The sequence below is a fragment of the Halichoerus grypus genome, chromosome 2, assembly GCF_964656455.1.
Source record: "Halichoerus grypus chromosome 2, mHalGry1.hap1.1, whole genome shotgun sequence".
NCBI lineage: Eukaryota > Metazoa > Chordata > Mammalia > Carnivora > Phocidae > Halichoerus > Halichoerus grypus.
Window position 1 is genome coordinate 167,250,784 of NC_135713.1, and position 27,963 is coordinate 167,278,746.

General features: G+C 45.9%; 1 protein-coding gene and 1 pseudogene across 4 annotated transcripts in view; one reads left to right on the forward strand and one right to left on the reverse strand.

Moving 5' to 3' along the window:
• Positions 1-27,078, forward strand: part of FAM222B (family with sequence similarity 222 member B) — a 75,674-nt gene extending 48,596 nt beyond the window's left edge. For 3 of the 4 annotated variants that reach the window (XM_036122066.2, XM_036122068.2, XM_036122067.2), the window contains exons 2-3: positions 15,781-15,902; positions 23,150-27,078. In XM_036122066.2, coding sequence (XP_035977959.1) covers positions 15,821-15,902; positions 23,150-24,756 — 1,689 coding nt within the window. In that variant the 5' untranslated portion in view covers positions 15,781-15,820 and the 3' untranslated portion in view covers positions 24,757-27,078. The remainder of the gene's footprint in view (positions 1-15,780; positions 15,903-23,149) is intronic. The other variant, XM_036122069.2, reaches the window with a different exon arrangement.
• Positions 9,729-10,118, reverse strand: LOC118554493 (large ribosomal subunit protein eL28 pseudogene; annotated as a pseudogene).
• Positions 27,079-27,963: the final 885 nt, after the last annotated feature.

Here is a 27,963-nt window from a genome sequence, read left to right on the forward strand (position 1 = left end):
TCAATCTGGAACAGTTCTTCAGGCCTTTGACTTTCATGATCTTAATGCTACTAACAGTTATTATGTAGAAAGTCCCTCAATTAAGGATTGTCTGATGGTTCATCGTGTTTAATTTAGGTTATATATCTTCAGCAGGAATATTACAAGAGTGATGCTGTGTTCTTCATTGCATAATTTTAAGAAGTGCAGATTTTTGAGGCACCTGGGCGGCTCAGTCGTTAAGCGTCTGTCTTCGGCTCGGGTCATGATCCCAGGGTTCTGAGATCGAGCCCCGCATAGGGCTCCCTGCTCAGCAGGAAGCCTGCTTCTGCCTCTCCCACTCCCCCTGCTTGTGTTCCCTCTCGCTGTCTCTCTCTCTCTCTCTTTCTCTCTGTCAAATAAATAAATAAAATCTTTAAAAAAAAAAAAGTGCAGAATTTTTATGTGTCCTATTTCTGGTAATGTTCAATCACTTGATTAAGGTGGTGCCTGCTAGGCATTTCTAATGTAAAGTTACTCTTTTTCCCTTTTTAATTAGTAAGTATTTTGGAAGGAGATACCTTTTTTTTTTTTTTTTAAGTTGGCTCCATGCCCAACGTGGGGCTTGAACTCATGACCCTGAGATCAAGAGTCCCATGCTCCACCAGCTGAGCCAGCCAGATGCCCCTGAAGGGAGATACTTTGAAACTATGCAAATATCTTGGGGCGCCTGGGTGGCTCAGTCGGTTAAGTGTCTGCCTTCGGCTCAGGTCATGATCCCAGGGTCCTGGGATCGAGCCCCACATCGAGTTCCCTGCTCTGCGGGAAGCCTGCTTCTCCCTCTCCCACTCCCCCTGCTTGTGTTCCCTCTCTTGCTGTGTCTCTCTCTGTCAGATAAATAAAATCTTTAAAGAAAAAAAACCTATGCAAATATCTTGTTCCTCTCCACTCTTTCAATTTATTAATTTATATATTTACATTAGTATGGACTCATGATTTTCTATTAGAAATTTTTTTTCTAATTTGAGTATAGTTGACACACAATGGTACATTAGTTTCAGGCATATAACAATAGTGATTCACCTTTTTTTTTTTTTTTTTTTTTAAGATTCTTATTTGAGAGAGATAGCAAGAGAGAGCACAAGCAGGGGAGAGGGGCAGAGGGAGAGGGAGAAGCAGGCTCCCCGCTGACCTGGGAGCCTGAAGTGGGGCTTGATCCCAAGACCCTGGGATCATGACCCAAGCTGAAGGTAGATGCTTAACCAACTGAGTCACCCAGGGGCCCCATGATTCAATTTCTTTATGCATTATGGATTTTCTATTTTTTTCAGTAGACTAATCTGTTATCATCATTTGCTTGTTTTGTTTTGTTTTTTTTTTAAGGATTTTATTTATTTATTTGAGAGAGATCATGAGCAGGGGGAGGAGTAGAGGGAGAGGGACAAGGTGACTCCGCACTGAGCGTGGAGCCCGATCTGCAGTCATGACCTGAGCCAAAATCAAGAGTCAGATGCTTAACTGACTGAGCCACCCAGGCGCCCCTATTTGTTTTGATGTTCAAATTATCCCAGAATTTGTCAGTATATCAGGAAAAAATTATATACCTATATATTTAATCCTAAAGATGACTAAATGATTTGCTGTCGTTTTATTTCAAAGAATTGGCTGATGCTACCCAAACTGATATCTTATGAATAGTGGTAGTAAACAAAAGTTTTTAATTCTGCTATTGCTAGGACATACCTCCTTCACTCATGTACCTGTTCATGTACCCAATTTCCACTGTGTAAACTTCTCTTTTGGGGGTTTCTCTCACCATTTGAGCATTCCATAGCTTCTGTGTTCTTTGACATGTCACCATTAGTCTTTGAACACTTCCTTTCCTGCACAATAAGATGTTCTAGACTCATTTCTTTGCCTCAGCCATTTCTCCAAAGAGCCTTTGTTCCTGTTAATAAACAAATTTGGAAATCATGTGTCTAGAAATCAAGATCTGTTTGGACCTTAATGAGGCTCATTGCTATTGGTTGGTGGAGTCATCATTCCTTCCCTCTGGGGATGCTCTCATACCACTTGGTTTCTGGCTCCCCATAACAGGCCCCCCACCACTTTGTGGCTGACATCTTCACTCTGTTTGGGTACCTTCTATTTCCAATCTAGTTGAAGTGATTTAACAGAGGGAACTGGGTGAAGGCTGGGAAGGATGCTCAGTTGGTGAGGGAGGCCCTGGAGAGAGTAGTTTACAGAGGAGAAACTAGGACAGGGAAGGGGCATACTGAGTGAAGGAGGCAATGTACCAGGAATAGAAGAGTTATGAACTTTCGTTTTCTGCTGCTGTCCAAAGGATGTTAATTTGGGTAGTGTTAGTCATTTCTTTGAGGTATCTTTGAGGTAAAGGAAAACACATCATTTGGACATCTGTAGGATAAAACATGTATTTTTGTATTCTTTTTCTGATTCATTCAATGCTAAAGTAATCTTGAGTTAAATTCTTTGTTTGGATGGAGCTTAATATTTGGTATAAGACTCATAGCTGACCAGTCAGAACCAGACATACAGTGATTTAAAAAAAAATCACACCTGGGTGGGTCAGTTGGTTAATCGGTTAAGCATCTGCCTTCGGCTCGGGTCGCGATCCCAGGGCCCTGGGATCGAGTCCCACATTGGGCTCCTTGCTCAGTGGGGAGCCTGCTTCTCCCTCTGCCTGCCGCTTCCCCTGCTTGGGCGCTCTCTCTCTCTCTCGCTCTCTGACAAATAAATAATCATAAAAAACCAGTGCTGAATGATTATGGAACTTTTCAGGACTACAGAAAGGAGCAAAAGAATTCTGCTGATCAGTGAATGAGTTGTGTACTTTGAATCTTTGAGAGGTTTAAAGGACTACTTTTTTTAGTTTTTTGTTTTACAAGGCAATTCCTGAAATGAGGAAGCCTCCTGAAGCTCAGTTCAGAATTTTACTTCAGTGGGTGTTTACTCTAGCTATAAAAGTATTCTTGCAGCAGTGACTGTTCTCTCTTACTTCTGTGGATTGAACCAGTATTCCAAATTTCATCAGCTAGTTGCAGCGATTTGTAGGGTGTAGAAGGAAGGGGGTGCTCCTCTTCCTCAGTAGGCTTTCAGTTTTTCTGTGGTTTTGAGGCTTAGCAGCCTGTCCCACTTTCAGAGACCCTTTACGTTCAGAAACCTGGTAATTCCTTGGCTTTGTGGGGTGTGAGCCATAAAAATTCAGGTTATAGTGAATCTCAGTGAAACGGCAAGGTCAGATGTTGGGATTTTTGCTAAGGCTACAGAAGCCCTCACCCCAAATTGTTACACATCAGGGTTCCTCATGGTCCTCTACTCCCGCTGGCAGAGGAGAAGGGAGGGCCTAAATGAACAGAATATATTAAGATAGCAATTATGCCTTGTCCTCTTACCTTAAGATCTGTCTATTGCCAAATTAACCCTGGATGGCAGCAGACTAGAAGGATAGAGTGAGGGCAATGTGTTAACTATAATATAAGTAAAACTTCATTCCCCATCTGCACTGAATTTATTAGCCTTTCTGAAACTTCACTAGGTATGTAAGGCACATAAACTCAAGGCATTGTGTTCAGAGAGAAAGTTCTGAGAAAGTAATAGACCAAATGAATATAGAGTGGATATAGATGTGTGGCATGGAAAAGTATGAGCCCACCCTCCCTCTGCCCTCGCCCAAATTTAAAACACCTGAGAGTGCAGAGGGACGTTTCCTTTCAGAGACCTGGGTGGGCTCTTGTGATGCCCAGCTTCTAAAAGCTGTCATAGTACAAGTGTGCAAATGGAAACTGACTTAGAAAAGGTATGAATTGAGAATAGGTTCAGAGTTAGAGTTCAGGGAAGAGCATGAGGATAGGAGGGGTAGAGTTTTCTGTCCCAGGATTGTTTGAGAATGAGAGAAAACTGTGTTCAATCATTACTTGTATTCTTGGATATAGTTTCCTCAGTGTAAATTGATAAAACTTTTCCCTGAAAAAAAAGTTTGACAAGTCGAACATAGAGTTTGCTTTGTCTTTATGTAGGCACTTTCCCAGTGCATTTTTACCCTTACCTTGGTTGTAGTTGCTGGCTTTATAGTTCCATCTTGAAAGAATTTTCACTGAGAGCTGATTGGAAAGTGTTAGGCTAGCCAAAGGATAATAGAGTTTCAGTGCAGAGTGCTGATCTGGGACAGGCAGTTCCCCAGATCCATAGGAAAGTCAGTAATTACATTCACACTTAAAAAACAAAACCATGGCTAGGGGCGCCTGGGTGGCTCAGTCGTTAAGTGTCTGCCTTCAGCTTGGGTCGTGGTCCCAGGGTCCTGGGATCGAGCCCCACATCAGGCTCCCTGCTCAGTGGGAAGCCTGCTTCTCCCTCTCCTCCTCCCCCTGCTTGTGTTCTCTCTCTCGCTGTGTCTCTGTCAAATAAATAAATAAATTCTTTAAAAAAAACCAAAAAACAAAACAAAACAAAACCATGGCTTAGAATTGTATGTTTTTGTTGTATATAATAGTGTAAGAAGAGGGATATGATAGGTGGTCAATAAATACTGACTTGAGGGACAGCTATGGTATCACAGTGCAGTGTTTTTCAGACATTTTTGTCTAAGCCCACGATAGAGATTGCATCCCAGTAAAATATATATAAATGAGATAATTGAAATGAGAATCATGAAACAATAAACATTCTGACTTTGTGAAATTTTTTTTATTCAATTTTTTAAAAAAGGCTGGTCACAGTCTGCAGATTAGAAAATACTTTTCTAGGGGCGCCTGGGGCTCAGTCGTTAAGCGTCTGCCTTCGGCTCAGGTCGTGATCCCAGGGTCCTGGGATTGAGCCCACATCGGCCTCCCTGCTCAGTGGGAAGCCTGCTTCTCCCTCTCCCACTCCCCCTGCTTGTGTTCCCTCTCTCGCTGTGCCTCACTCTGTCAAATAAATAAATAAAATCTTGAAAAAAAAAAAAACAAAAACTTTTTTAATGGAATGAGCCAAAAGTCTAGGAGTTAAGACAGAGAATTTAATATGAGGTCCACTGTCCCAGCAGCATAACATTGGACAGGTAATTTAAATCTTTCTGAGCCTGAGTTTCCTAATTTATAGAAGGGGAATGATACTTGTTCCATCTTGAGAGATTGTTGTAAGTTTCAAATGAAATTATTTGTATAAACATGTTTCAACATATAAAGAACTATAAAATGTGAGGTGATAATTTGGTTCTGTTGGCAAAAAAAAAGTGATGTGGGGGCGCCTGGGTGGCTCAGTCATTAAGCGTCTGCCTTCGGCTCAGGTCATGATCCCAGGATCCTGGGATCGAGCCCCACATCGGGCTCTCTGCTCAGCGGGAAGCCTGCTTCTCCCTCTCCCACTCCCCCTGCTTGTGTTCCCTCTCTCGCTGTGTCTCTGTCAAATAAATAAATGAAAATCTTAAAAAAAAAAAGTGATCTGAATTTTAGTAGGTTAGGAAAGTGATGATAGCCAACATTTAAATAATGTTCACTATATGTTAGGCACCAATATCAGGCACTTGAATGGATTTTTTTTTTTTTTTTAAAGTAAGCTCTGTGCCCAACGTGGGGCTCCAACTCACGACTTTTGAGATCAAGAGTCTCATGCTCTACCAACTGAGCCAGCCAGGTGCCCCAGGCACTTGAATGTATTAAACTCATTTAATCCTCACAACAGGGGTGCCTGGGTGGCTCAGTGATTTGAACATTTGTCTTTGGCTCAGGTCATGATCCCTGGGTCCTGGGATCAAGTCCCGCGCCGGGGCTCCCTGCTCAGTAGGTGAGTCTGCTTCTCCCTCTCCCTGTGCCCCTGCTTGTGTACTCTCTCTCTCTCTCTCTCTCTCGCTCACTCTCCCTCTCAAATAAATAAAATCTTTAAAAAAAAAAAAAAAAAAAAGAATCCTCACAGCAATCCCGTGAAGTAGCTGCATTTTACAGATGAAGTTAAGTGTCTTTCCTAAGTCGTATTGCAAGTAAGCAACAGAGCTGGGATTCGAACTTAAAATCTTGTCTTAACTACTTTGATATAGTGCCATTTGTTAATCCAGGTTTCTTGGAGGTGATTTGAACTATGGTTGACATTTATCTGCATGTGAATTTTCCCCTTATAAAAACTTAGCAGAAAATGACTTGCCTTTGCCACTCAAGTTTTTCCTAAGTTACTTCCTTGCCTCTCTTGGCTTTATGTTCAAGAAGTGAAAGCTAATTAGAATGTTATCCTAGGGATGCCTAGGTGGCTCAGTCAGTTAAGTGTCTGCCTTCGGCTCAGGTCATGATCCCAGGGTCCTGGGTCCCAGGGTCGGTGGGGAACCTGCTTCTCCCTCTCCCACTCCTCCTGCTTGTGGTCCCTCTCTCGCTGTGTCTCTGTCAAATAAATAAATAAAATCTTTTAAAAAAAACATAAAAAAAATAAAAAGAATGTTATCCTAAACTATATGGTCCAGGAATGAGCATTTATCCCCACAAAGTGCTATAATGCATTTAATGGTCAAATACAAATGACTTTATAATTTGTGTGTGTGTGTGTATATATATATAATAAATTTTACAAAATTACTGTTATACCATATTTGTCTATTGTATATACTTTTTTAACCCAGCATTTATATTCTAAGCATTTTTCTTTGTTTTTAGATAATTCTTTAACAATTAAAAATTGAGAGGCTCATGATAACTTTATTAGATGAATATCCCATAATTTATATAACCATTTCCTTGCTTTGGGACATTAAGATTGTTTCCAGTTTCTACATAATTATGGGAAGAGAGTCATATATAAATCTTTGTTTGCATCTCTCATTGATTGTTCCTTAAATTAGATTTTAGAAGTGCAATCACTGTGTTGAAGAATATGAATATTTATTTTTTTAATCTTTTTTTTTAATTAAGATTTTATTTATTTATTTGACAGAGACACAGCGAGAGAGGGAACACAAGCAGGGGGAGTGGAAGAGGGAGAAGCAGGTTTCCTGCTGAGCTGGGAGCCCGATGCAGGGCTCAATCCCAGGACTCTGGAATCATGACCCGAGCCGAAGGCAGACGCTTAACGCCTGGGTGCCTATTGGCACAGTTAGTTGAGTCCGACTCTTGGTTTCTGCCTTCGGCTCAGGTCATGATCCCAGGGTCCTGGGATCGAGTCCCTTGTCAGGCTCCTTGCTCAGTGCAGAGTCTGCTTAAGATTCTCTCTCCCTCTGCCCTTCCGCCCCCCTTTTCTCTCTCTCAAATAAAATCTTAAAACAAAAAAACAACCCAAACAAAAACTGTTCATGCTTATTTCCAGAAATAATGTATCTATCAATTTAAACATCTCACTTTAGACTCTTAATCTTAGGAAACAAACTGAGGGTTGTTGGAGTGGAGGGTGGTGGGAGGGATGGGGTGGCTGGGTGATGGACATTGGGGAGGGTATGTGTTGGGATGAGCGCTGGGTCTTGTGTAAGACTGATGAATCACAGACCTGTACCCCTGAAACAAATAATACATTATATGTTAATTTAAAAAATAAATTAAATAAATAAAACATCTCACTTTAGTGATTTTTCTTTTTTTAAAGATTTTATTTATTTATTTATTTATTTGACAGAGAGAGAGAGAGAGAGAGACAGCGAGAGAGGAAACACAAGGAGGGGGAGTGGGAGAGGGAGAAGCAGGCTTCCTGCAGAGCAGGGAGCCCAGTGTGGGGCTCGATCCCAGGACCCTGGGATCACGACCTGAGCCGAAGGCAGATGCCCAACCAACTGAGCCACCCAGCCATCCCGTGATTTTTCACTATATCCTTACCTCTGTATATTTTAGATTTTTTTCAAACATGTTTGTCATTTTTAAGCAAAAAATAAAATCTCATTGCACTTAATTTACTTTCTTTAATTATTAGATAGTTGCATTATTTCTTCATATATTTAGTAGTTGCTTATATTTCTCTATACAGCTTTGGTGGTAGTGTCTTCACTACCCTTGCATGGATTCAGATGTTGCTGTGGATCCTGTCCCTTTCACTGCTTCCATTCATAACTCTTCCAGACTTGTTCAAAATTTCATTTAAGCTATTCTCTGCAGTTTTGATAAACTACCTTCTTATGCAGTGTAAATCAGTATTATTACAGAGCAAAAATACTGATCTATAAACGTCTTCTGAAATTTCTAAATGCAGCAGTGAACTTTGATGAGGCACATTAGACTCAGAAAAGAAAGACACCTCTGTACCAGGGTCAAGAAACAGGCACACATGGTCCAAACGCTGTTACCCCAGCTTATTTCAGAATAACAGCTTGGAGTTGTATACCCAGAATGGGGGTGGCTAAGTGACTGCCTGTAAGCCTCTTCAATTTCTGTCACCCTTCAGACTTCAAAAGACCCTAGACTTGGGGTGCCTAGTGGCTCAGTCGGTTAAGCGTCTGCCTTCGGCTCAGGTCATGATCCCAGGGTCCTGGGATCGAGCCCTGCGTCGGGCTCCCTCCTCTGCGGGAAGCCTGCTTCTCTCTCTCCCACTCCCCCTGCTTGTGTTCCCTCTCTTGCTGTGTCTGTCTGTCAAATAAATAAATAATCTTAAAAAAAAAAAAGACTCTAGACTGGGTTAGAGGGCCTACTCTCTGGTGAGGTGATCCTGAGGCAAGGGAGTCACTAGAGAAATTGGGCCTCTGTTGTACCTTGTGCAGTTGAGGGGAGGAGAAAGGGCATGAATAAGCAACTTGTTTAGCTGTTCTCTAAACATATGCTGCCAAAATTTTTTAACAGCCTGTTAAATTCTTAAAATTCTTTTTCTGTTTTGTAGCTGTGGGCTATATAAGTTTACAGAAGCTAACTGGGGAACTGCCTTTTCTATTTTTATCAAAATGAATACCGTCTGTGGTCTGCCTTGTTTTGCGCTTCGTCAGGGCCTGTTGAAGGTCTTTTTAGACACCCTAAGACTTAAAATTGTACCCAACTTTGATATCTTTTTAACAGATTCCCTTTTTAAAAAATAGTTTGGGTCTGTTGCCTCAGTTTCCCCATTTGAGTTTGAGATAAGTACTTCTCTGTCACTGGGCAGCTTTTCCTGTACTCCTGTGGGACTCAGGGCTTTGAAAATTAAAAATTACCACAAATTGTAACATCTGTTGAATTATATTTCATCTGAATAAGAATTTGAAACTTTTTGATTCAGAACAAATTTCTACAGAAAATTATAACAGGTAAAAATCCATTATTTGTGTCTTATCTCAAGGAAGCGGTTTCTTCTGGTTTCTTGTTCTCCTTGTCTTGCTAGGCACAGTCCCAGGTACTTGTGAGTAAAATTCTACCCAGTCTGACAGCTCTGCTTGCAGTTATGAATGGGGTTAAATGCAAAGGTCAGTCCTTGTGTTTCTAAGGTGATTCATCTTAAGTTATAGTGATCCAGTCCTCATAGGCCTTTGGAAACTCAAGCCTTATTACATACCATGATGAAAAAATGGGAGGTTCTGATTTAGCTGCCTACAATGAACACAGTCTGCATTTTCAGATTTTTAGGAACACTGATTTCTACTTAATGGAGATTAAAGTACAGAAATCAAATGATACTTTTCAATATAATGAAAATAAAAAGTAGTACGTGGGGGTGGGGAGCACAGAGGGAGAAGGAGAAGCAGGCCTCCCGCTGAGCAGGGAGGGAGCCTGAAGCAGTGCTCAGTGGGATCATGACCAGAGCCAAAGGCAGATGCTTAACCAACTGAGCCACCCAGGCACCCTGGGGCTTTTTTTTTTTGGTTGGTTGACATCTTTATTGCTTTGGAGGTGCAAGGCAGGTGCTCAGGAGCTCTTGGTGGGGGCAGGCTGCTGCTTCTGGCTGCACAGGATGGCACTGGCTCTGTGAATGGCAGCCATGCGCAGATCTGGGCAGTACTTGTTCTTGCAGATCATGTGCCGGATGCTGCCGAGATTGGCATTCGTGTTAGTGGTTGTCCCTTGTAGGAGGTGGAGGGTTTTCGCTGGCTGGATCTCGGCTTCATGACCACCACTAACCTTTGCCATTGGCCACCAGCTCCACACCCATAGCCTTGCAGTGAATCGGGTGGAAGTGGTAGTGGAAGAAACTGTGAGCCTTCAGGTTATTGGGCTTGGTGCTGTATGTCTGCTTGTTCCTTTGATCAGGAAGCTGGAGGAGTTGTGCAAGGACGTTCATTGCAGGTGGGTGGGCATGGTGGCAGCCCCTCTCACTATGGCAGCCAGAGCTGGAAAGAGCCACCCGGGCACTTTTTATCTCCTCTGGCCTCTCACAGAGCCAAGGTACCTGCCCCACACACATGCACAGGCACTTGTTGGCACTCTTATTATCCATGTCTTGAGGATGTAAATTCAGATAATTTCCAGACCCTGAGATTAAAGTATATGCTATTTTCTTCAGGAATGTGAGCCAGTGATAGTTATTCAGTATCTATTATGTGATAATCTTGTTCCTGATTCTGTAACTTAGGATAAAATGAAAGGCTCTGGTCTAGAGAAGCTCACTCACACTCAGGTTGAAAGGTTAGAATGTCCAGGGAGAGCACTTTTCCGGTACCAGAATAACACATTTCAAGAGAAAGCACTGGATCATAGATGAGTTAAATAATTACAGGATCCAGGAAAGAGCATCTTTGCTGAAGAAGAGAGAGTGCCTTTAGGGACTGGGGTGGGGCGGGACCTGGAAAGGAAAAGGACCTGTTGTCATAGGTTCTAAAGGGCAGTTAGTAGAGGAGTAATGTTTACAAACCCGGAGTGGGGATGGTTTGCAGTAGGCGTGGTTCTGGGCTTTCAAAAAAGTAAGCCCTGGGCACCTGGCTGGCTCAGTCTGTGGAGCATGCAACTCTTGGTCTCGGGGTCGTCAGATTGAGCCCCACGTTGGTCATAGAGATTACTTAAAAAAAAAAAACAAAAACGTAGGGGCCCTGGGTGGCTCAGTTGGTTAAGTGTCTGCCTTCGGCTCAGGTCATGATCCCAGGGTCCTGGGATTAAGTCCCATGTCGGCCTCCCTGCTCAGCAGGGGAGCCTGCTTCTCCCTTTCCCTCCACCTCTCCCCCTGCTTTTGGTCACTCTCTCTGTCTCACACAAATAAAATCTTAAAAAAAAAAAAAAAAGTAAGCCCAAAGGGAACATTTGTTTCCTTCCCTGCCTCCCTAGAGTTGTGAGGTCACAATTCCAAGTGAATTTTAGCTCCCCTTGTAGGTTAAAGATAGAAAAGAAAGATGCCTTTGAGCAGTGGCTGAACTTTATTCAGGTTGGATAATTAGTGAAAAGTTCAATTTAGTTGGAAGTTCACAGTTAAACCTGGACTGACAAAATTACCTGTTGAATAGATTGTTTTATTGTAACAGACCATAGAGGTGACTGACTGTAGAGTCTGATTGGGTAAACATGTAATTTTTGCTGTCTTTTGCCCTATTTTCCCCAGAGCGGTATTTTGATGTTTCCCTTAGGTTTTAGCCTAATTTCTTGGACCCCAGGAGTAAAGGAACAGGGAGAAAGCAGTAGGATAAAAATTTTTCCCTGTTATCAAAAAATAGTCTTTTTAAATAAGCTTTTAACTCACAGATGAGAAGGCTTTAATCAGAGATACTGAGGACTCTTAAATTAATGCAGTTTTGCGGTATTAATCATACTCTTAAGATGCATGTCTGCAGGATTTTCACTGTTGGATATATTTTATAAAGTGAACTCAAATAAGGAGCATAACATTTCTTTACCTGTGGTCACAGAGATGGCACTGGTATCAGTTTCAGTTTTTAATTAAAGACCACAAATGACAAATCTTTGAACCACAGCATGAATCAGAAAGTCGGCTAGTCAACCTTTTTTTTTGAGGGGGTGTTCTTTTTGAAGGTGGGGGTTGCAGGCAGGGAAGGGAAAGCAGGAGAGAGAATTGGCAGAGAAATGTAGTGGGAGGCAGTAGATTGTGGGTGGTGAAACTGGGCTGGAAGTGATGGCTCTAGACCACTTCACCTCACCCCAGAGCCCTGAGTAAAAATAAATCCCTTTTCTAGCACTTGATCTTCTCTCCTCTCCCTTCCCTACCTTTCAGTGGTCTTAAGCATGAGCAGGGACAAGCAGCACAAACACGACTGAGGTTTTCTTACAGGCACAGAGATAGTCCTAAGGTAGAGATAGTCCTTTATCAGGTGCCACCCAGGAAAACAGAGTGTGACATCACATTCTAATATAACCTCTGGCCGTCTTCTGACAGGGATGGCAGAGGGTGGGCATAGAGGGGAGCAGATGGAAGTACTTTTGGAATTTTCCCAGTGGGCACAAGGGGTTTGTTCCTTAATTAGAGGTAGTCTGGTAAATGCTCACACTGGTGCAAATGCCCCAGGAGAGTTTGAACACCTTTGTTCTGGGCTTGCTGTGATATTACAGTCCCCCTGCTTAGGGGGCAGACCAGCTGGCGGCAGGAAAGCTGGTTGAGAGCTCACTTGGCCTGAGCTCTAGATTACTACTTGATTCTGTTTAGAAGTCGGGACCTGAATTTTGAGGTCCTTTCAGAAGGTAATGCTAGTGTTGATTTCTGGCCCTGCTTGAGCTTCTGGAAGTAACAACTGTAAAATTATATTGGAATTTGCTTTTTAGAAAAAGCCAGGTGGTAATCAGAATGTGTGGGTGGTTTGAAGTTTGGTTTTTTTGTTTTGTTGTTTTAAGAATTATTTTTAGAGAGAGAGAGTGTGTGTGAGTGGAGGGAGGGGGCAGAGGGAGAGGGAGAGAATCCTCAAGCAGACTCCCTGCTAAGCACTGAGCCCAACATGGGGCTGGATCCCAGGATCCTGAGATCATGACCTGAGCCGAAATCAAGAGTTGGATGCTTAACCTACCAAGCCACCTAGGTGCCCCGGTTTGAAGTTTTTAAACAAAAGGCCTGTGCTCCGCTACCAGGCTTCCAGAAGAGTACTTTATATTGTGCATACTTGCTTCTAGAATGGGTTCTGGAAGGAAGTTGCTTCCTTCCTGTTTCATCACAACCCTTGTGACCTTGCCATATTCCCTGCCTTCCCTGTCCTAGCAGAATCTGATTCTTAACTTTGGTTGAAACTGGTCAAGGGGCTTGAAGTCTTCCTTAAGTACAGAGGGCAGTCTTTTGGAAAGGATGACAGATAGATCCCTGAACCATACCACCCTGTACGCTCCTGATCTCATCTGATCTCGGAAGCTAAGCATGTTCAGCCCTGGTTAGTACTTGGATGGGAGAACCCTGAACTCTTAAAGAAAGGGTCACAAATTGGTGGCTGTACTCTTAGCAGCCTAGATGATGAGTTTTCTAAACTTGCTGGGTGGTTTTTGTTGGGGACATCATCACGGAGGGTCCCAAGCTCTGGTATCTTTCTTCCTCATTCACCCCCTCCTGTCCAAACTAAAAATGGACTTTTTGGAGTCTTTTTTTCTTTTTTTTTTTTTTAAGTAAACTCTACACCCAGCATGGGGCCTGAACTCAACTCCGAGAACAAGAGCTTCATGCTCCACTGGCTGAACCAGCCAGGCACCCTGACTTTCTGGAGTCTTTACAGAATTCACCTATTATTTTTGCTCCTACGTTCGCTATTAATAAATCCATTACTGTGTCTTTGCCACAGTTTAGCTGGTTTAATTGTCTCCTCTTCTTCCTGTTGAAATCCAGAGTTGTGGTTTTGAGGGGCAGTATGTTATGGTCAACTTGTAGGATCCACAGTCCCCCACCCTCATCTCCTTCTGGTTGTAGGCATCAAGATTTAATAAGTATATCAGAGATTGCAGTGATCGTGCATAGATTGGTTCCTTCCAGAAAGTACAGGGGAAGAGTGTATCTGCCAGACAGCTTAGTGAATGTGTTCTCTGAGCCTCTATCATCGCAGCATCTCTGCTATCCGGATGAAATACAAAGCAAAATGTACTTGGCTCGTTGGAGGGTCTGCAAGGAGACCACTGTGGCTGAAAGTCGAATCAGCAAGAGGAGCAGTGGGGTTAGAAGATGAGGTCAGAGAAGTAGTAGTAACAGATCGTGGTAGGCCTTGTGGACCTGTTAGGATTTTGTGTTCGAAGTGAGATGGGGAATCATTGGAGATTTTTGAGTTGATACGATTTCTAATTAAAGTAAATTACTCTGGCTGCTGTGTGGAGAATAGACTGCTTGATAGGGGCAAGGGTGGAACAGAGAAACCATTTAGAAGGCTATTGTAGTAATCCAGGCTAGAGATGATTAGATGACAAGTGAAATTATTACCTGTGTCCAAGAAAGGTTGGGAGACCTAATTAAGAACACCTCACTAATGCCCCTCATACAGCCCATTTCACAGTATTAGCTCCAGTATTCGCTAATTCCCTTCCTTTCCTTGGATTTTGCCTTCTCCTATATTAGGACCATAGGGGAGAGGTTATTAAATAAAGAACAGCCTTCACAAGGGAAGGAATTGTAAGCAGTACCTCAGTCATTTGACCCCAACAGAAGCCTTTTTATTTCTTGAGGCGCTGCAGTTGGCGTCCTGTGTACATTCTGTTATCCCGCCCACCGGAGACCTGAAAAGGTGGGGTCTGTGCCAGAACTCTGGGCAGCTCGATTCTCATTGAGGCATTCAGTCTTCAGTTCTTTCTGCAGTTGCTATCTTAGACACAGTTTAAGCAGCCTCTTTTTACAAAGTATCTTTTCAGCTACCTGGCCTTGCAAGCTGGAGCTCTCTGATACTCATCGGGACAAGGTAGTTTCACATACCTGAGAGGGCCCCCAAAGAGAAAGAGGATTTGTGGTCTTTGTTTTACACTTGAGCTCTTTCCCCACTCCTCTTTTGTTGGGATTAAAGCCTTAACATGCCACCTGGATTTCTGGGTTTTACAGTATGGAAAAGGAATTCCATGTATTTTAGTACATTATACTTGTTTGAGAAGAGCTTGGTCCTTGGTACACGGGGAGCTTATTCCCTACAGAGGCCACATCAGGTCTGCTTTCTTGGGTAGGTCTTGTTGGTAGACGTTACTGAGGAAACCATGCCGTCTTGACATAATGTCAGGATTACTTGCCTAGAGAGGGCCGCTGGCAGCCTACAACCTCCTTGATTTATTCTGGGAACAATGCAGTTTTTTTCCTGGTGGCCAGGGGGTCTAATTGTGTGACAGGCAATAGGAAAGGTAAATCCCCAGAAACTTAAGACACTGCTTTAACAGTAGTTAATTGTGTCTCCTAGGATGCTTTGCCCCTTCTTACTTCTAAAAGTGAGCTCAGATTACTGCCATTTCAAGTTGGACTTTGGGTGCCTTTGCAGCTCATATACTATACTGCTTCTGGAAATGTCTGACTGCTCCCTCCCCAGTCAGGTCTGTAAATAGACTGAGCCAGGACCTATGAAGGCCAGCTCTCTTCAGGAACCCTGTTCTATTTTCAGGGAGAAATAATTTTTCCCTTCACTTAAGTTAGAATCTGCCCTAGCCTTTCTGTTCTGCCTTCGCTGGGGCACGGATGAGAGCTAGCATGCCATGTATCTGGCAATCCCGTGGGCCTGCCCAAAAGTAGTAGGGAGAGGCCATCTACAGGAAATGCACATGCTGAAAGTGCATCCACAGCTGGTGAACATAAGACTTTATAGATGCACCTTATTTTCCAGTTATTTGTGTGGATAGGTATTTCCTGTTTTTATTTCTCCCCACCCATGTATCTGTGCTGACTGAAACATCATTTTAGCCATAGTAATAGTTGGGAGCAAATTGTTGCTGCAGATAAAGACATTGATGTATTTTCAACCAACATGCTGCTAATTAAATTGCTTATCTATCTAAACGTGGGCCTCTGCTGCTCATATCCGATGTCCCTGGTATCTTCCTTGAGTGAGTTGCCTTGTATTCTCTGACCTTGTTTTTTCGTTCATTGCAGTGTGAGTGACTGCCCCATGTTGTGTTGATGCCAGTCTGCCATGCTAGCCTGTCTGCCAGGGCCAGGTGACCTGTCCTTTCAGCTTCTTTCTCACACGCAGATGAACACTGGACTTCAGAAATGTAAGTAATCTGGATCCCAGGGAAGGATGTGATACTTATTTTGTCCCTACATGTGGGTAATCACAGAGGCACATCAGGGGTATGTTGACCGTGAACTTTGGTACCTCCAAGATATTCTTCAGCACAGACAGCAGGAAAGCAGCTGACAGACTTGTCAGCAATGTGGACACTTTTCTGATCAGAGAGATCCTCTTAAATACTAGAATTCCTCATTGTATAACATCTGAATTATCATTGTTGCTGATAGCTATCTGTTGAGCAACAAAGCTATAAGGAGTTTTACACAGTATGTATGTAACCCTTCAAAAAGGTATTTCAGTTTGAACCCCCATGAGGAATTGAATGAAAACTCACACTCTTGATTACTTACTATATCTCTGAAACAAACTATTTGCCCTTTTTTGTTGTTTTGGACTCTCTGAGCATTCTCTACCATGGAAACCGTTCCCTTTGGCTTTGCTGTCTGCTGAACCAGTGACCTCAGTTCATAAGTAAAGATGCTTTCACCTCCGGAAGGGATAGGGACCTTTCTCAGTCTCTCTGGGTATATTCCTGCTAATAAACTTGCTCACAAGATTGAACTTTTGAGAACTATTAGATTCCTGTCTTTTTTTCTTTTTCTTTCTTTCTTTCTTTCTTTTTTTTTTTTTTAGTAAGCCCTACGCCCCACGTGGAGCTTGAACTCACGACCCCGAGATCAAGAGTCACATGCTCTACTGACTGAGCCAGCCAGGAGCCCCAGATTCCTGGCTTCTGTCCCTGCACTACAATGATGTGCAAGGAAAAGATTCTTTTCCTAGCTCTTTACCGTGTCCAGTGTCTTCAAGTATAAATATTGCCCTAAATTTGGGATAGACCTTCCTTTCAGAGCAAAAGGGGAAATCACTGAGGCTTCTAGGCTTACCCTTTTTTTTTTTTTTTTTAAGATTTTATTTATTTATTTGACAGAGAGACAAGGTGAGAGGGAACACAAGCAGGGGGAGAGGCAGAGGGAGAAGCAGGCTTCCCGCTGAGCATGGAGCCCGATGCGGGGCTCAATCCCAGGACCCTGGGATCATGACCTGAGCCTAAGGCAGCCGCTTAACCGACTGAGCCACCCAGGTGCCCCGGTGCTTCAGCACCTCTATGACAGGCTGGTAAACTTTTTCTGTAAAGGGCTAGATAACAAATATTTTAGGTTTTGTGGGCCATATGGTTCCTGTTGGATCTACTCAGAGCTGCTGTTGTAGGGCAAAGTCAGCTGTAGACTACATGTAAATGAATGAGTATGGCTGTGTTCTGATGAAACTTTTTACAAAAACACAGCAGCTCTCTTTTGGCCCACAGGCTGTTGTTTGCTGACCCCTGCTATCTTCAGAAGTTAAAAATGGTCTAGCCTCTTGACTTCCTTTCTTTGAAGGAGAGTAAGACTCAAAGCCTGGCTAGTTCTGAAATGTGGCCAGTGAATCCAACTCATGTAATGACAAAGCTGAAAGTAACAGTCTTCCTTCTGCAGCTGCCTGACCCAATAGGCAAGCTATGCTTTGCTGTACCAGCTTTCCCCCCAGTCTTTCTCTTAATAAATGATAATTGGGTGATAAAGTTTTATGTGCTCCCTGGCCACTGAAATCTGCATGCTAACTGCATTTTGAGTGGTTCTGGGGTTCCAGGGACACAACTAGAGAAGGAGGTATACTTGGAAGCATGACAGAGGAGCTCACTGACTTTCTTCTAGGTTCCTTCATGTACTCAAACAGCTTTACCCAGAGATGGGATATCAAGGATGAGTCATTTGGGAGGAAAAGCAAATTGGCAGCTTTATCTTGGGTACTGACTTTGGATCTCCACTCCCTTTGGGCCCAAGTAGCCTCTGACAACCACTGTCTTCAAATTTTATTCAAGAATTGAGATAACCTTCTTCCCTGGTTTCAGGCTTGTCTCTTTGTTTGGGGGGATAGTGTATTGGAATCCCTTTGTCTCACTTGTTGCTGTCTTTAACTATACCCAAGTCTTTGCAGAGAAGAAAACCTGATGGTGTTTTAAGCTTACTTGGTTTCTTCTCACCTCTCCCAAAATGTATAAGAAAAACAATTCTGCCCTGTCACTTATAGCTGTTAGCATTGAACATTGAAGGTGAGATGGAGCATAAACTCTCTCCTTTGGGACCTAGCAGCAAGGCCCTGCTCAGAGGCCAGGCCTCTCAGCTATAGAGACCTTAAAACCAGTTTTGTGACTCTGCTTTTCAGCCTTTTTCTGCCCCTCATCCTCAGGAGGGTCTTTTTTTTTTTTAAAAAAAGATTTTATTTATTTATTTGACAGAGAGAGACACAGCGAGAGAGGGAACACAAGCAGGGGGAGTGGGAGAGGGAGAAGCAGGCTTCCCGTGGAGCAGGGAGCCCGATGTGGGGCTCGATCCCAGGACCCTGGGATCATGACCTGAGCCGAAGGCAGACGCTTAACGATTGAGCCACCCAGGCGCCCCCCCTCAGGAGGGTCTTATGAGTTGTTAGAAAGACAGAGCTTGATGTCTGGCGGGGCAGGGATGGGGTACAGATATTTATAGATTATTGTGCTTTGTATTGTAAGAGCTCAAGGCGGGAGAGATGTATCAGGGGTCCGGAGTGCTTGGCCAGCACTCTAAGTCACCTGGCTAATCGCTTTCCTCGGCTTAACCCACTACAGGTACAGAATCACAGGATTGAGCCCTTCTGACTCCAGCATTTCCTCATCTCCCCTTCCTTCTCTTCGTCTGTAGGAGGATGTAATGCATTTCCCATCCTAGATGTGGCATTTGCCGTGGGGCAGTCTGGATTAAGGAACACTTGGGCTTTGGTGGGTCCTGCACTCAATAGAGGACCACAGTTTGGGTTAGGTGGATACCCTCCTAGAGCTTTTCTAGATTGTATATTCCATGATGTCACTTGCTTTGAGAATTCTCAGCTGTTTTGAAACTTTACTTGGCAAAACTTCCTCTGACCCGTCTTTTCACAATTCCCCAGAAAATATGTTTTTGAACATTTTTTTCTTCATTAACCCCAAGCCTCTGCTCTTACTTCCCCAGCTCACCACCAGGTATATCGTAGTGGCTTAGTAAATATTTCTAGGTGAGTGGCTGAAATGACCAAAGGCCCTTGGTCCTCAAATCATCTTTTAGACAACAATTTTGACCTCCTTCATTATAGACTATCAGGGACTGAGACAAACGTCAAAATTACCCAGTTTTACTACTACTTTCTTTGCCTATCTGCCCCCTAGTGGAAGGGCCTGGAAATGGTGAATTGGCCCAGTAACGGGATAAGCCCATAGAAATCTCAGAAATACTAGTTAATATTTGTTGATTGCTTACTATGTGCCAGGCCCTCTTTTGAGTATATTTATGTATGTTCTCATTCGTTCCTCAATAATCCCAAACTCTTATCTTTCTTTTGAGGAGGAGACGTAGAGTAGCACCTCCAGCGTCCTATTATGTTTTGTGACTCGGCCGGAACTCACTCTTGGGTCAGACTCCGAAGCCAGTATTTGAGACACTGCCTGCGCCTCTCCACCTGTGATAGTTTCCTGCTGCAGATGGTGCTTGTGTCTTCTGACCTTCAAAATGGAAGGACAAACAGGGAGGCCCCTGTTGGGGAGCTGGGATTCAGGGAGATACCCGCCTCCCCCCACCCCGGGCCTCCCGCAGTTCCTGGAATAGACAGCACTGCTTTCTGCTACATTTAACTCCCAGACTCCAGTCCAGCGGGCTTTCTTGGTCGGGTTACTTTTTCTTATCTGTGTGCAAACTCAACCAAACCTGCTTTCCTTGAATAATAACCTTTGATAGTCATGGTTCCTGTTCGCAGAGCTTTTCCCTATTCACTGAATCTCTTGATCTTAGTAATTATGTGAGGTACGAGGGCGCCTGGGTGGCTCAGTCAATTGAGTGTCCGACTTGGTTCCGGCTCATGTCGTGATCTCAGGGTCATTAGATCAAGGCCCAAATCGGGCTCCACGCTCAGCATGGAGTCTGCTTAGGATTCCCTCTCCTCCTTCTCCCCACTTACGCACACGTGTACGCTCGCTCGCTCGCTCTCTCACTCTGAAATAAAATAGAGAAATAAACTCTTTAAAAAAATACGACAAAAAAAGATACGATAGCAGGTATCGTCCCTGTTTATAAGTGAAGAACGACGGAGACCCTGAGTAGTAGATAATAAAGCCAGTATTTGAATCTGGATCTCTAACTTTGTTCTAAGCACAGATTCCCTATTCTCTGCACTGCCTTATGTCCAAATTAATGACACCCTTGGTACCAGATACTTAAATAAGTTGCTTACAGGGGTGCCTGGCTGGCTCAGTCTGTAGAGCGTACGACTTTTGATCTCAGGGTTGTGTTTGAGCCCCACGTTGGGCATACAGCTTACTTAAAAAAATAATAATAAAAAGAAATAAGTTGCTTACAAAGCTGTGGTAACTGTGTTAGCTGTACACGTAGGGAAGATGTTACAGAAGAAAGAAGGCTTCCAGCATGCCTGTGTGGGACTGAGATAAAGTGTTGAGAAAACTTGGTCTTTTTTTTTTTAAGGGCTGGGCTTAAGTCTGATACATGAGGTGGGTGGTGCTAGATTCCAAGAATATAGCCTCTTTTTTATCCAGTATACTCATCTCATCCTAAGCAGTGTAAATGTCCCATTCCATACTCCTGAATCAAGCCAAGCTACCTTCTGTCTCTGCTACGGAAAAAAAAATCACCCTGAGACTTGGTACTGACTTGGAACAAAGGAACTCTATCAGTCAGCAAGCCACAGTACCACTCTCTCTTACCTGACCTTCAAGGAGGGAAGCCCACCAACATGGAGGAAGCCCAGGAGCAGACCTGTATTATCTGTCTGAACTAAAACCCAGCAGCTTTTGACTGGCATTACTCAGCTGCGCCCGTTCAGTCAGAATAACACCTATACTGATGACACTGAGTCTTCTGCACGTCTGCTCTGGGTAAGGCACAGGGCTAGGAGTGTCAGTTGATTTTGACCAGTCAGACACCTAAGTACAGTGGCTGATCTGGGCAGTTTCTTTTCTTTTCTTTTTTTTTTTTAAGATTTTATTTATTTTTTGACAGAGACAGCGAGAGAGGGAACACAAGCAGGGGGAGTGGGAGGGGGAGAAGCAGGCTTCCCGCGGGGTAGGGAGCCCGATGTGGGGCTTGATCCCAGGATCCTGGGATCATGACCTGAGCCGAAGGCAGACGCTTAACGACTGAGCCACCCAGGCGCCCCTGATCTGGGCAGTTTCTAATGGAATTCTGGTGTCTTGAGGGACTATCCGTGATCCCAGATTTTTTGGTATTTTCTTATCCAGGAGAATGTAGCAAGGGTCAGAAAATGGCCCCACTTTATGGAGACTGAAGCCCATTGAGAGTCAGTGGCTAATAAGAAGCAGCAGAACTCAGACTCTGCTCTTGGGGCTTTGATTCTGCTCATCAGCTAGTGCTTCCTAGTGAAGGTTTCTGGGCCTCTGGGCCTCCCTCTCCTTCCTGGCCTCAACTGTCACTGTCACATTCATCCTTTTAAGACCTTCTCCAAATCCGTCATCTTACAAACATTTCATTTATGGACAGAGCATCCATTCTATATGCGGTTAATAAAGCAGACCTCAAACGTGTGGGAGTGCCTACAACATTGCAGCATTGTGCCCCTGAGAGCACAACTCTTTCTGTACTCTTGTGCTCAGTTCTACCTTGGTGCGCATGGGACCAAATCTCCCTGCGCCTTGTGGACCTGAGCTCTCTTTTCCTGCCTCTGAGAGCAGCATTTTCTAAGCAGTTGCTGCCAGGCTAACCAGCAATGCCACCAAATGAAGGCAGCTGTGCCCTCTTCCTTCTAGCCCACTCCTTGAGCCACTTCCCTTTCAGTTGATGCCCAGTGACGTGACTGAATGGGGTCTCCTTGGGCCAAGGCAGCTGAGGCCACAAGCTGGGCATTCAGTCAGCTTAGTCCTTGCTCTGTCCTGGCTGCCTCCTGCAAGGGGAGGAAATAGGGCGGGAGTTCGCTAGCTGAGCCTGGGCTCCCCGCCAAGCCCCTTCCTTCTGCTTGGGCAGTCTGGGGGCTTACTCACTCAGCAAGCCTTTATTAAGCACCTTCTGTGTATACTTAGGAGAGACCCTACCTCAGAGAGGGGGGAGAACAGAGCTGAGACCTTTTGCAGGAGCTTGGCATCCTTAAAGAGCTCTCGTTCTCAGAACCTCTTCCTTTTTGACTGGAAGTCCGACATCCGCTGGAGCCCCCCTGATGGGTGGCTGCTGGAGATGCGAACAAAGAGACCGTTAACGTTAATGAGGCACATTGAGTGAGTGGGTATTTCCGCAGTCTCCAAAGGAAGGCAGGTTTTTCTCTTTCATTTTGGAAAGTGACAGCTGACAAGGGCCGAATACAGACTATTTTTGGCTCTCAGGACTTAAAGATTCTCTGAATCCTTTCTTCTCAGCTCCCTCTGTGCTGCCCTGCCCCACCAGGAAATAAATAAAGCCTTTTGATCTTCACCCAGTCAGGCAGAGAGTGAGCTGTAAACAAAAGTGAACTTGTGACATAAGGCTAGGAGAGAGATGTTGGCAACTTACTCCTCTGCTCCTGCGGGGAAAAAAAAAAAAAGCATCCTGTTTGCTGTGCCAGGATGCCCACCCAGGGGGTATGGTGCCCCAGCTGCCAAGGCACAAGAGAAAGCTGCTGCCTCCCTGGCCACCGCAGACTGAAGAGGCGTCACTGCGGGCACCCTCTTCACCCCGGTGTCATGGGAAAGGGACTGAGTGGCCACAGAGGACCCTGACAAGCAGCTCCGTGTAGAACCTTCACCCCCAAGGCCAGCATAGGCTGGTAGGAACTTGGAGAGAGTTCCGTGTAGGGGAACAACTGTCAGTTACCTTTGTGAGAATTGGCCAGGTTCTTGATTTCCGAAATCCGGGACCTTGAAAGTTGCTCTGTTCTTCTGATCTTTGGTGGCCTCGTTTATAAATGAGAATCCTGATCATAGCTGCCTTCTAAAGCAGGAGTGATGATTCATTGAGATAGCCTGTCACTTAGCACAAGGCCTGACCAGTTGTAAGTATTGACTAAACATTAGTGGTGCTGTTACTTTCGGGGTTCAGGGAGACTGGGTCTAAGATGAAGACCAGGGATGACTTCCTTATCCCCCGCTCTACCCTACACCCTCAAAAGGGGAGTCTAGAAGGGCTGGTTGGCTTGGCACTGATGAGCTCCCTCTCCTTCTTTGCTCTCCTTACCCTTCTCTCTCTCTAGGGGACACTACACAGAAAATGAGAGCTGCTCACTATCCTACCCCAGCCGAATTGGACGCGTATGCTAAGAAGGTCGCAAACAACCCACTGACTATAAAAATCTTCCCCAACAGTGTGAAGGTTCCCCAGCGGAAACACGTTCGTCGTACTGTGAACGGCCTCGACACGTCAGCCCAGCGCTACAGCCCCTACCCGACTCAGGCTGCCACCAAGGCAGGCCTGCTTGCCATTGTCAAAGTGCCAGCCAAAAGCATACTCAAGGACTTTGACGGCACCCGAGCCCGATTGCTCCCTGAGGCCATCATGAATCCCCCAGTGGCGCCCTATGCTGCTGTGGCACCCAGCACTTTAGCCCCCCCCCAGGCCCAGGCTCTGGCCCGCCAGCAGGCCCTGCAGCATGCACAGACCCTGGCCCACGCCCCTCCCCAGACGCTGCAGCACCCTCAGGGTATCCCGCCACCCCAGGCCCTGTCCCACCCTCAGAGCCTCCAGCAGCCTCAGGGCCTGGGCCACCCTCAGCCCATGGCCCAAACCCAGGGCCTGGTCCACCCTCCGGCCCTATCTCACCAGGGTCTCCAGCACCCCCCCAATCCCTTGCTGCATGGAGGTCGGAAGATGCCAGACTCAGATGCCCCCCCGAATGTGACCGTGTCTACCTCAACTATCCCCCTGTCAATGGCGGCCACCCTGCAGCACAGCCAGCCCCCGGACCTGAGCAGCATCGTGCACCAGATCAACCAGTTTTGCCAGACGAGGGCAGGCATCAGCACTACCTCAGTGTGTGAGGGCCAGATCGCCAACCCCAGCCCCATTAGTCGCAGTCTGCTCATCAATGCAAGCACCCGGGTGTCGACCCACAGCGTCCCCACGCCAATGCCTTCCTGTGTGGTCAACCCCATGGAGCACACCCATGCGGCCACAGCCGCGTTGCCTGCCGCAGGCCCTGTCAACCTGCCCACGGGCATCTCTCGAGCCCCCACTGGCTACCCTAGCGACCTCAAGCCAGTCGCCTGGAACCAGCACCAGCTGGCCCACCTACAGCAGATGTGCAGTGAGGCTGGTGGGACGCCGGCCCCTGGCCTGACAGGCAAGCATGCAGCAGGACGCGAGTTGGCAGGGCCTGGCTTTGTGGGCAAGGCCCCTGCCTACCCGCAGGAACTCTGCCTGGCACAGTCCTTCCATCTGAAGCCACCCCTGGAGAAGCCAACCCCATCCCCACCCGTCAACGGCCTGGCAGCCCCACTGGCCTACCCCAATGGTCACTACTTCCAACCCCTGTGGAACAACATTCTGCCCACCCCCAATAGCGACAGCTCGGGGTCTCAGGACCTCGCCATGCCGTTCCATGGTGGGCAGCCCACGGGTGCACCCCTCGACTGTGGGACGGCTGCTGGGGCCCACTACCGAGCAGGGACCGGGGGCGGTCCAGTGGCAAGCCAGAACAGCTTGATGCAAACGGTGGATTACCTAAGCGGGGATTTCCAGCAGGCCTGCTTTCGAGAACAGAGCCTGGCCATGCTGAGCAAGGCCCACCGAGCCCCTGGCAGCCGAGCCCCTGAGCCCGCAGATAGTCGAAATCTTCATATTCAGCACCCTGGGTATAGATAGGGAGCCCTGGTGCCCTCCACAAGCTACAGATCGTACGTCACCCTCCTAGGTTTAGACTTACTTTTGAGTAATTGGATAGTTTCAAAATTTCACCGCTCCAGTGTGATCATTCTTACATGTCTAAGAAAGGGAATTTGGTGGGATCTAATTGAGGACAGCAGGGGATCCCCTGTGCCCTCATCCTCCCCTCCACCATCCCCAGCAACTTCTGGGTTTATGTGAGGACCTAACCTCAACTCCAGGCTTTTCTCTCTGCTGCCTCTCAGTCCCTTCACCTTGGCCATTTCCCACCAACCACCTCCCGTCTTTTCTTGCACCTCTGCCTGTTTTCCTTAGGACTGAGGTGTGGGGAAGGGAAGGGCCCTGGGGAAGGTGGCTGTGGTGCCCAGCCCCTCTCCCTGTCTGTCTCTGTCTCTTTGGGACTAAGAAGCCAGACTTCCTAAGTGCTCTGGAAGCTAATTCCTTACTCACCCAAAGATCTCAAAGCAAAACAGACCCAGTCTTCACCTCCTCCCACCCCTCCATTCCTCAGGGCTTTGTGGTACACCTACATTGATTCCGGAGCCACTGCACTTGTCCTTGCTACCCTCCTCAAGGGCACCCTGCAGGCACTTGGCCGTAGCCTAGAGGCATGGGGAGAAGATCTTTGTATTGGCATCTTAGTTCCTGACTGCCCCCTCTTCCAGCCCTAGAGAAAGGTAGTAAGGTAGTGACCATTCAGCATACCCAAGATCCCTTTCTCACTGTTGTCTCTCCTAACTTACCTGCTGCTCCCATCCCTCGTGCCCCACCAGAAACCAAGCAAAACAAAACAGGATCTTGAGGAACTAACTAGGTAAAGGATGATCACATTGGAGTTCGGAATTAAAAACACCAAAAAAAAGAAAAAAGAAAAAAGAAAAAAAAAAGTTAAAATGCATTTGGTTCTCTCTACACTGGCTAAGAATATTGCTCTACACTGTAAGTTTTAAATGTCCTGTTTCTGTATGAATGTAGTGTGGGTTTGAGTAGCATTGTGTGAGCGGCCCCACAGGTACATTCACCCTCTCGTCACCTCCTCTTGCAGCCCCTCAGTTTAATGAAGAAAGAAAGAAAAAAAAAACAAAACACAAAGCCTTAAGCTCTTTAAATTCTTCCTTTACCAAATGAGCATGGTTCTAACAGCTGGAGGCGGACCTCCGTGGGAAACAGCCCCTCCTGCCCTTGCCCGCCGCCCTTCACACGCTCATCCTTCACCCCATGCTCAGTGTGTCTCATTCCCAAGTGGCAAATAGTTGGCTAGAAATTTAAAACTTTTCTGTAACTTTAAATTTAGATCATGTTTTGTAATTTTTTGCACCCTTCTGTTAAAGATACATAGTTGGGCTCTGACTTTTTTTTTTTTTTTAAACCAAATTAAGCCCTTACCTTTCCTCTTGTCTCTGGGGAATGTGAGCTGATGTTCTTATTTAAGATTTGGGGTTTTGTTTACTATCCACTGTTCTTTAGCCAGAAATTCTCTAGTGATCTGAAGCAATGTGACTGAAGACCAGTTTTTAAATTATGTGTTGGCAAGTTGCCTTATATTTAAAAAGAGAAAAAAAAAAAGAAAAAATGCCTGATTGTGTTATGCCAAATGATAGCAACATGAAGTCCTAATTTATTGTTCCTGATTTCTCTGCTGTCTGTGAACACTGGTACCTCCCTGTCCCTGAGCCCTCGGGGGTACCTGCAGCTTCTGGGCAGGTCCGCCCCCCAAGGCATTGACCACCGTCTCACCCAGGGCCCCCTTCCTGTTCTCGCTTCTTGGAGTTATATTTTAAGAGCACCACTGTCTCCCTTTATCCCTTGTTTGATCTCCAAACCAGATATTTTTGCCGCAATTGTTTCCAATGCCTCTCTCTGAAAGGTGAGCTGCCATCTTAGGAAATTGACCAGACACCAACTTGGGGGCTTTAAATCAAACCTCAAACCCTCAAATCTCTTCCTGTGTAGGGGTGCAAATCTCTGAAGCCCTCACTCCCACCCCTAGTCTGCATGGAAAATGTACTGTGACCCCCCCCAACTGCCCTTGCCTTTGGTGTGAGATGTTTCCTAGTTCACCCTGAGCCCCTCTCCCCCTCTGCCAGCCAACCCCCAACCAGCAATAAGGGTCCAAGCCAGGGCCTCGTATCCACACTCCCTGCCTCCACCCCACACTGCCCCTAGGGAATACCGGATTCCGTACACTGTCCACATACTGTAGCATTCATTCTCCAGCTCCCTCATCTTCTCACCTGTGGTGGTTTATGGGTGTGATGGGGTTTTTAAGATTATTATAAACCAGTAAAAAGAAAAAACTCACCTTCTGATCTTGTCCTATTCGTTGAATGCTGTGAATGTTTGAGGTGATTTTTCTTGTAGTGGTTTCTGACATGTCTCATTTCCAAAAGGGAAGCCAGTCCTCATTTTTAAGAGGGGAGCCGTAGAGTGGCCCACTCGGAAGCCCTCCCGGCCCGTTAGCCCAGAGCAGGTGCTGTGCTGGTTGAAAAGCACGGGGTGGTGGACCGCAGCCAGAGCCCGGGGCCTCTCGCTGGGCAGGGGTTTACTGCCCTGCCTGCCAGCTCAGTGTGCTGCCATTTGCACTCCAAGGACCATTGAAAGGGGGGATCTGGTGTGCTGATGAGCCAACTGAAGACTAAATGCCCCTCCCTCCCCTTCTTCCACTTCCAGTACTTTTTTTGTTTTGAAGCTTGTATTTATTTGATTGATAGGGAGGGAGAAGCAGGGAGCCTGATGCGGGGGCTCGATCCCAGGAGCCTGGGATCATGACCTGAGCCGAAGGCAGACGCTTAACAAATGAGCCACCCAGGCGCCCCCCGCCCCCCCAGCACTTTGGAAGTTTTGAGGGCCTCTGGCTGGTGCGGTAATCTGTAACATGTGAAGCGGCCCCTCAGAGTACTGATGGAGTCGTGAAAGTCCGGTCCCTTTCTGAGCATGCCAGTCTCTGGGGTGCCCTTCAGAGAAGGCGCTTCGCCTCCTTTACCCCATGCCATCCCTGGGAAAGCAAGCCGCCTTCTGCCTGCGTCACATACCTGCGGTCAGCCAAGCTCACACGGCTGCAGAGTAGACCGTGAGGTGAGCCCAGCTCTTGTCTGGCCTCTCCGGGCAGGTGCTTGTGGAATCCAGCTCACATTCTGATGCAAAACCTGGCCCGAGTTGACAAAGCAGTTCTGCCTGCCAGCAGCA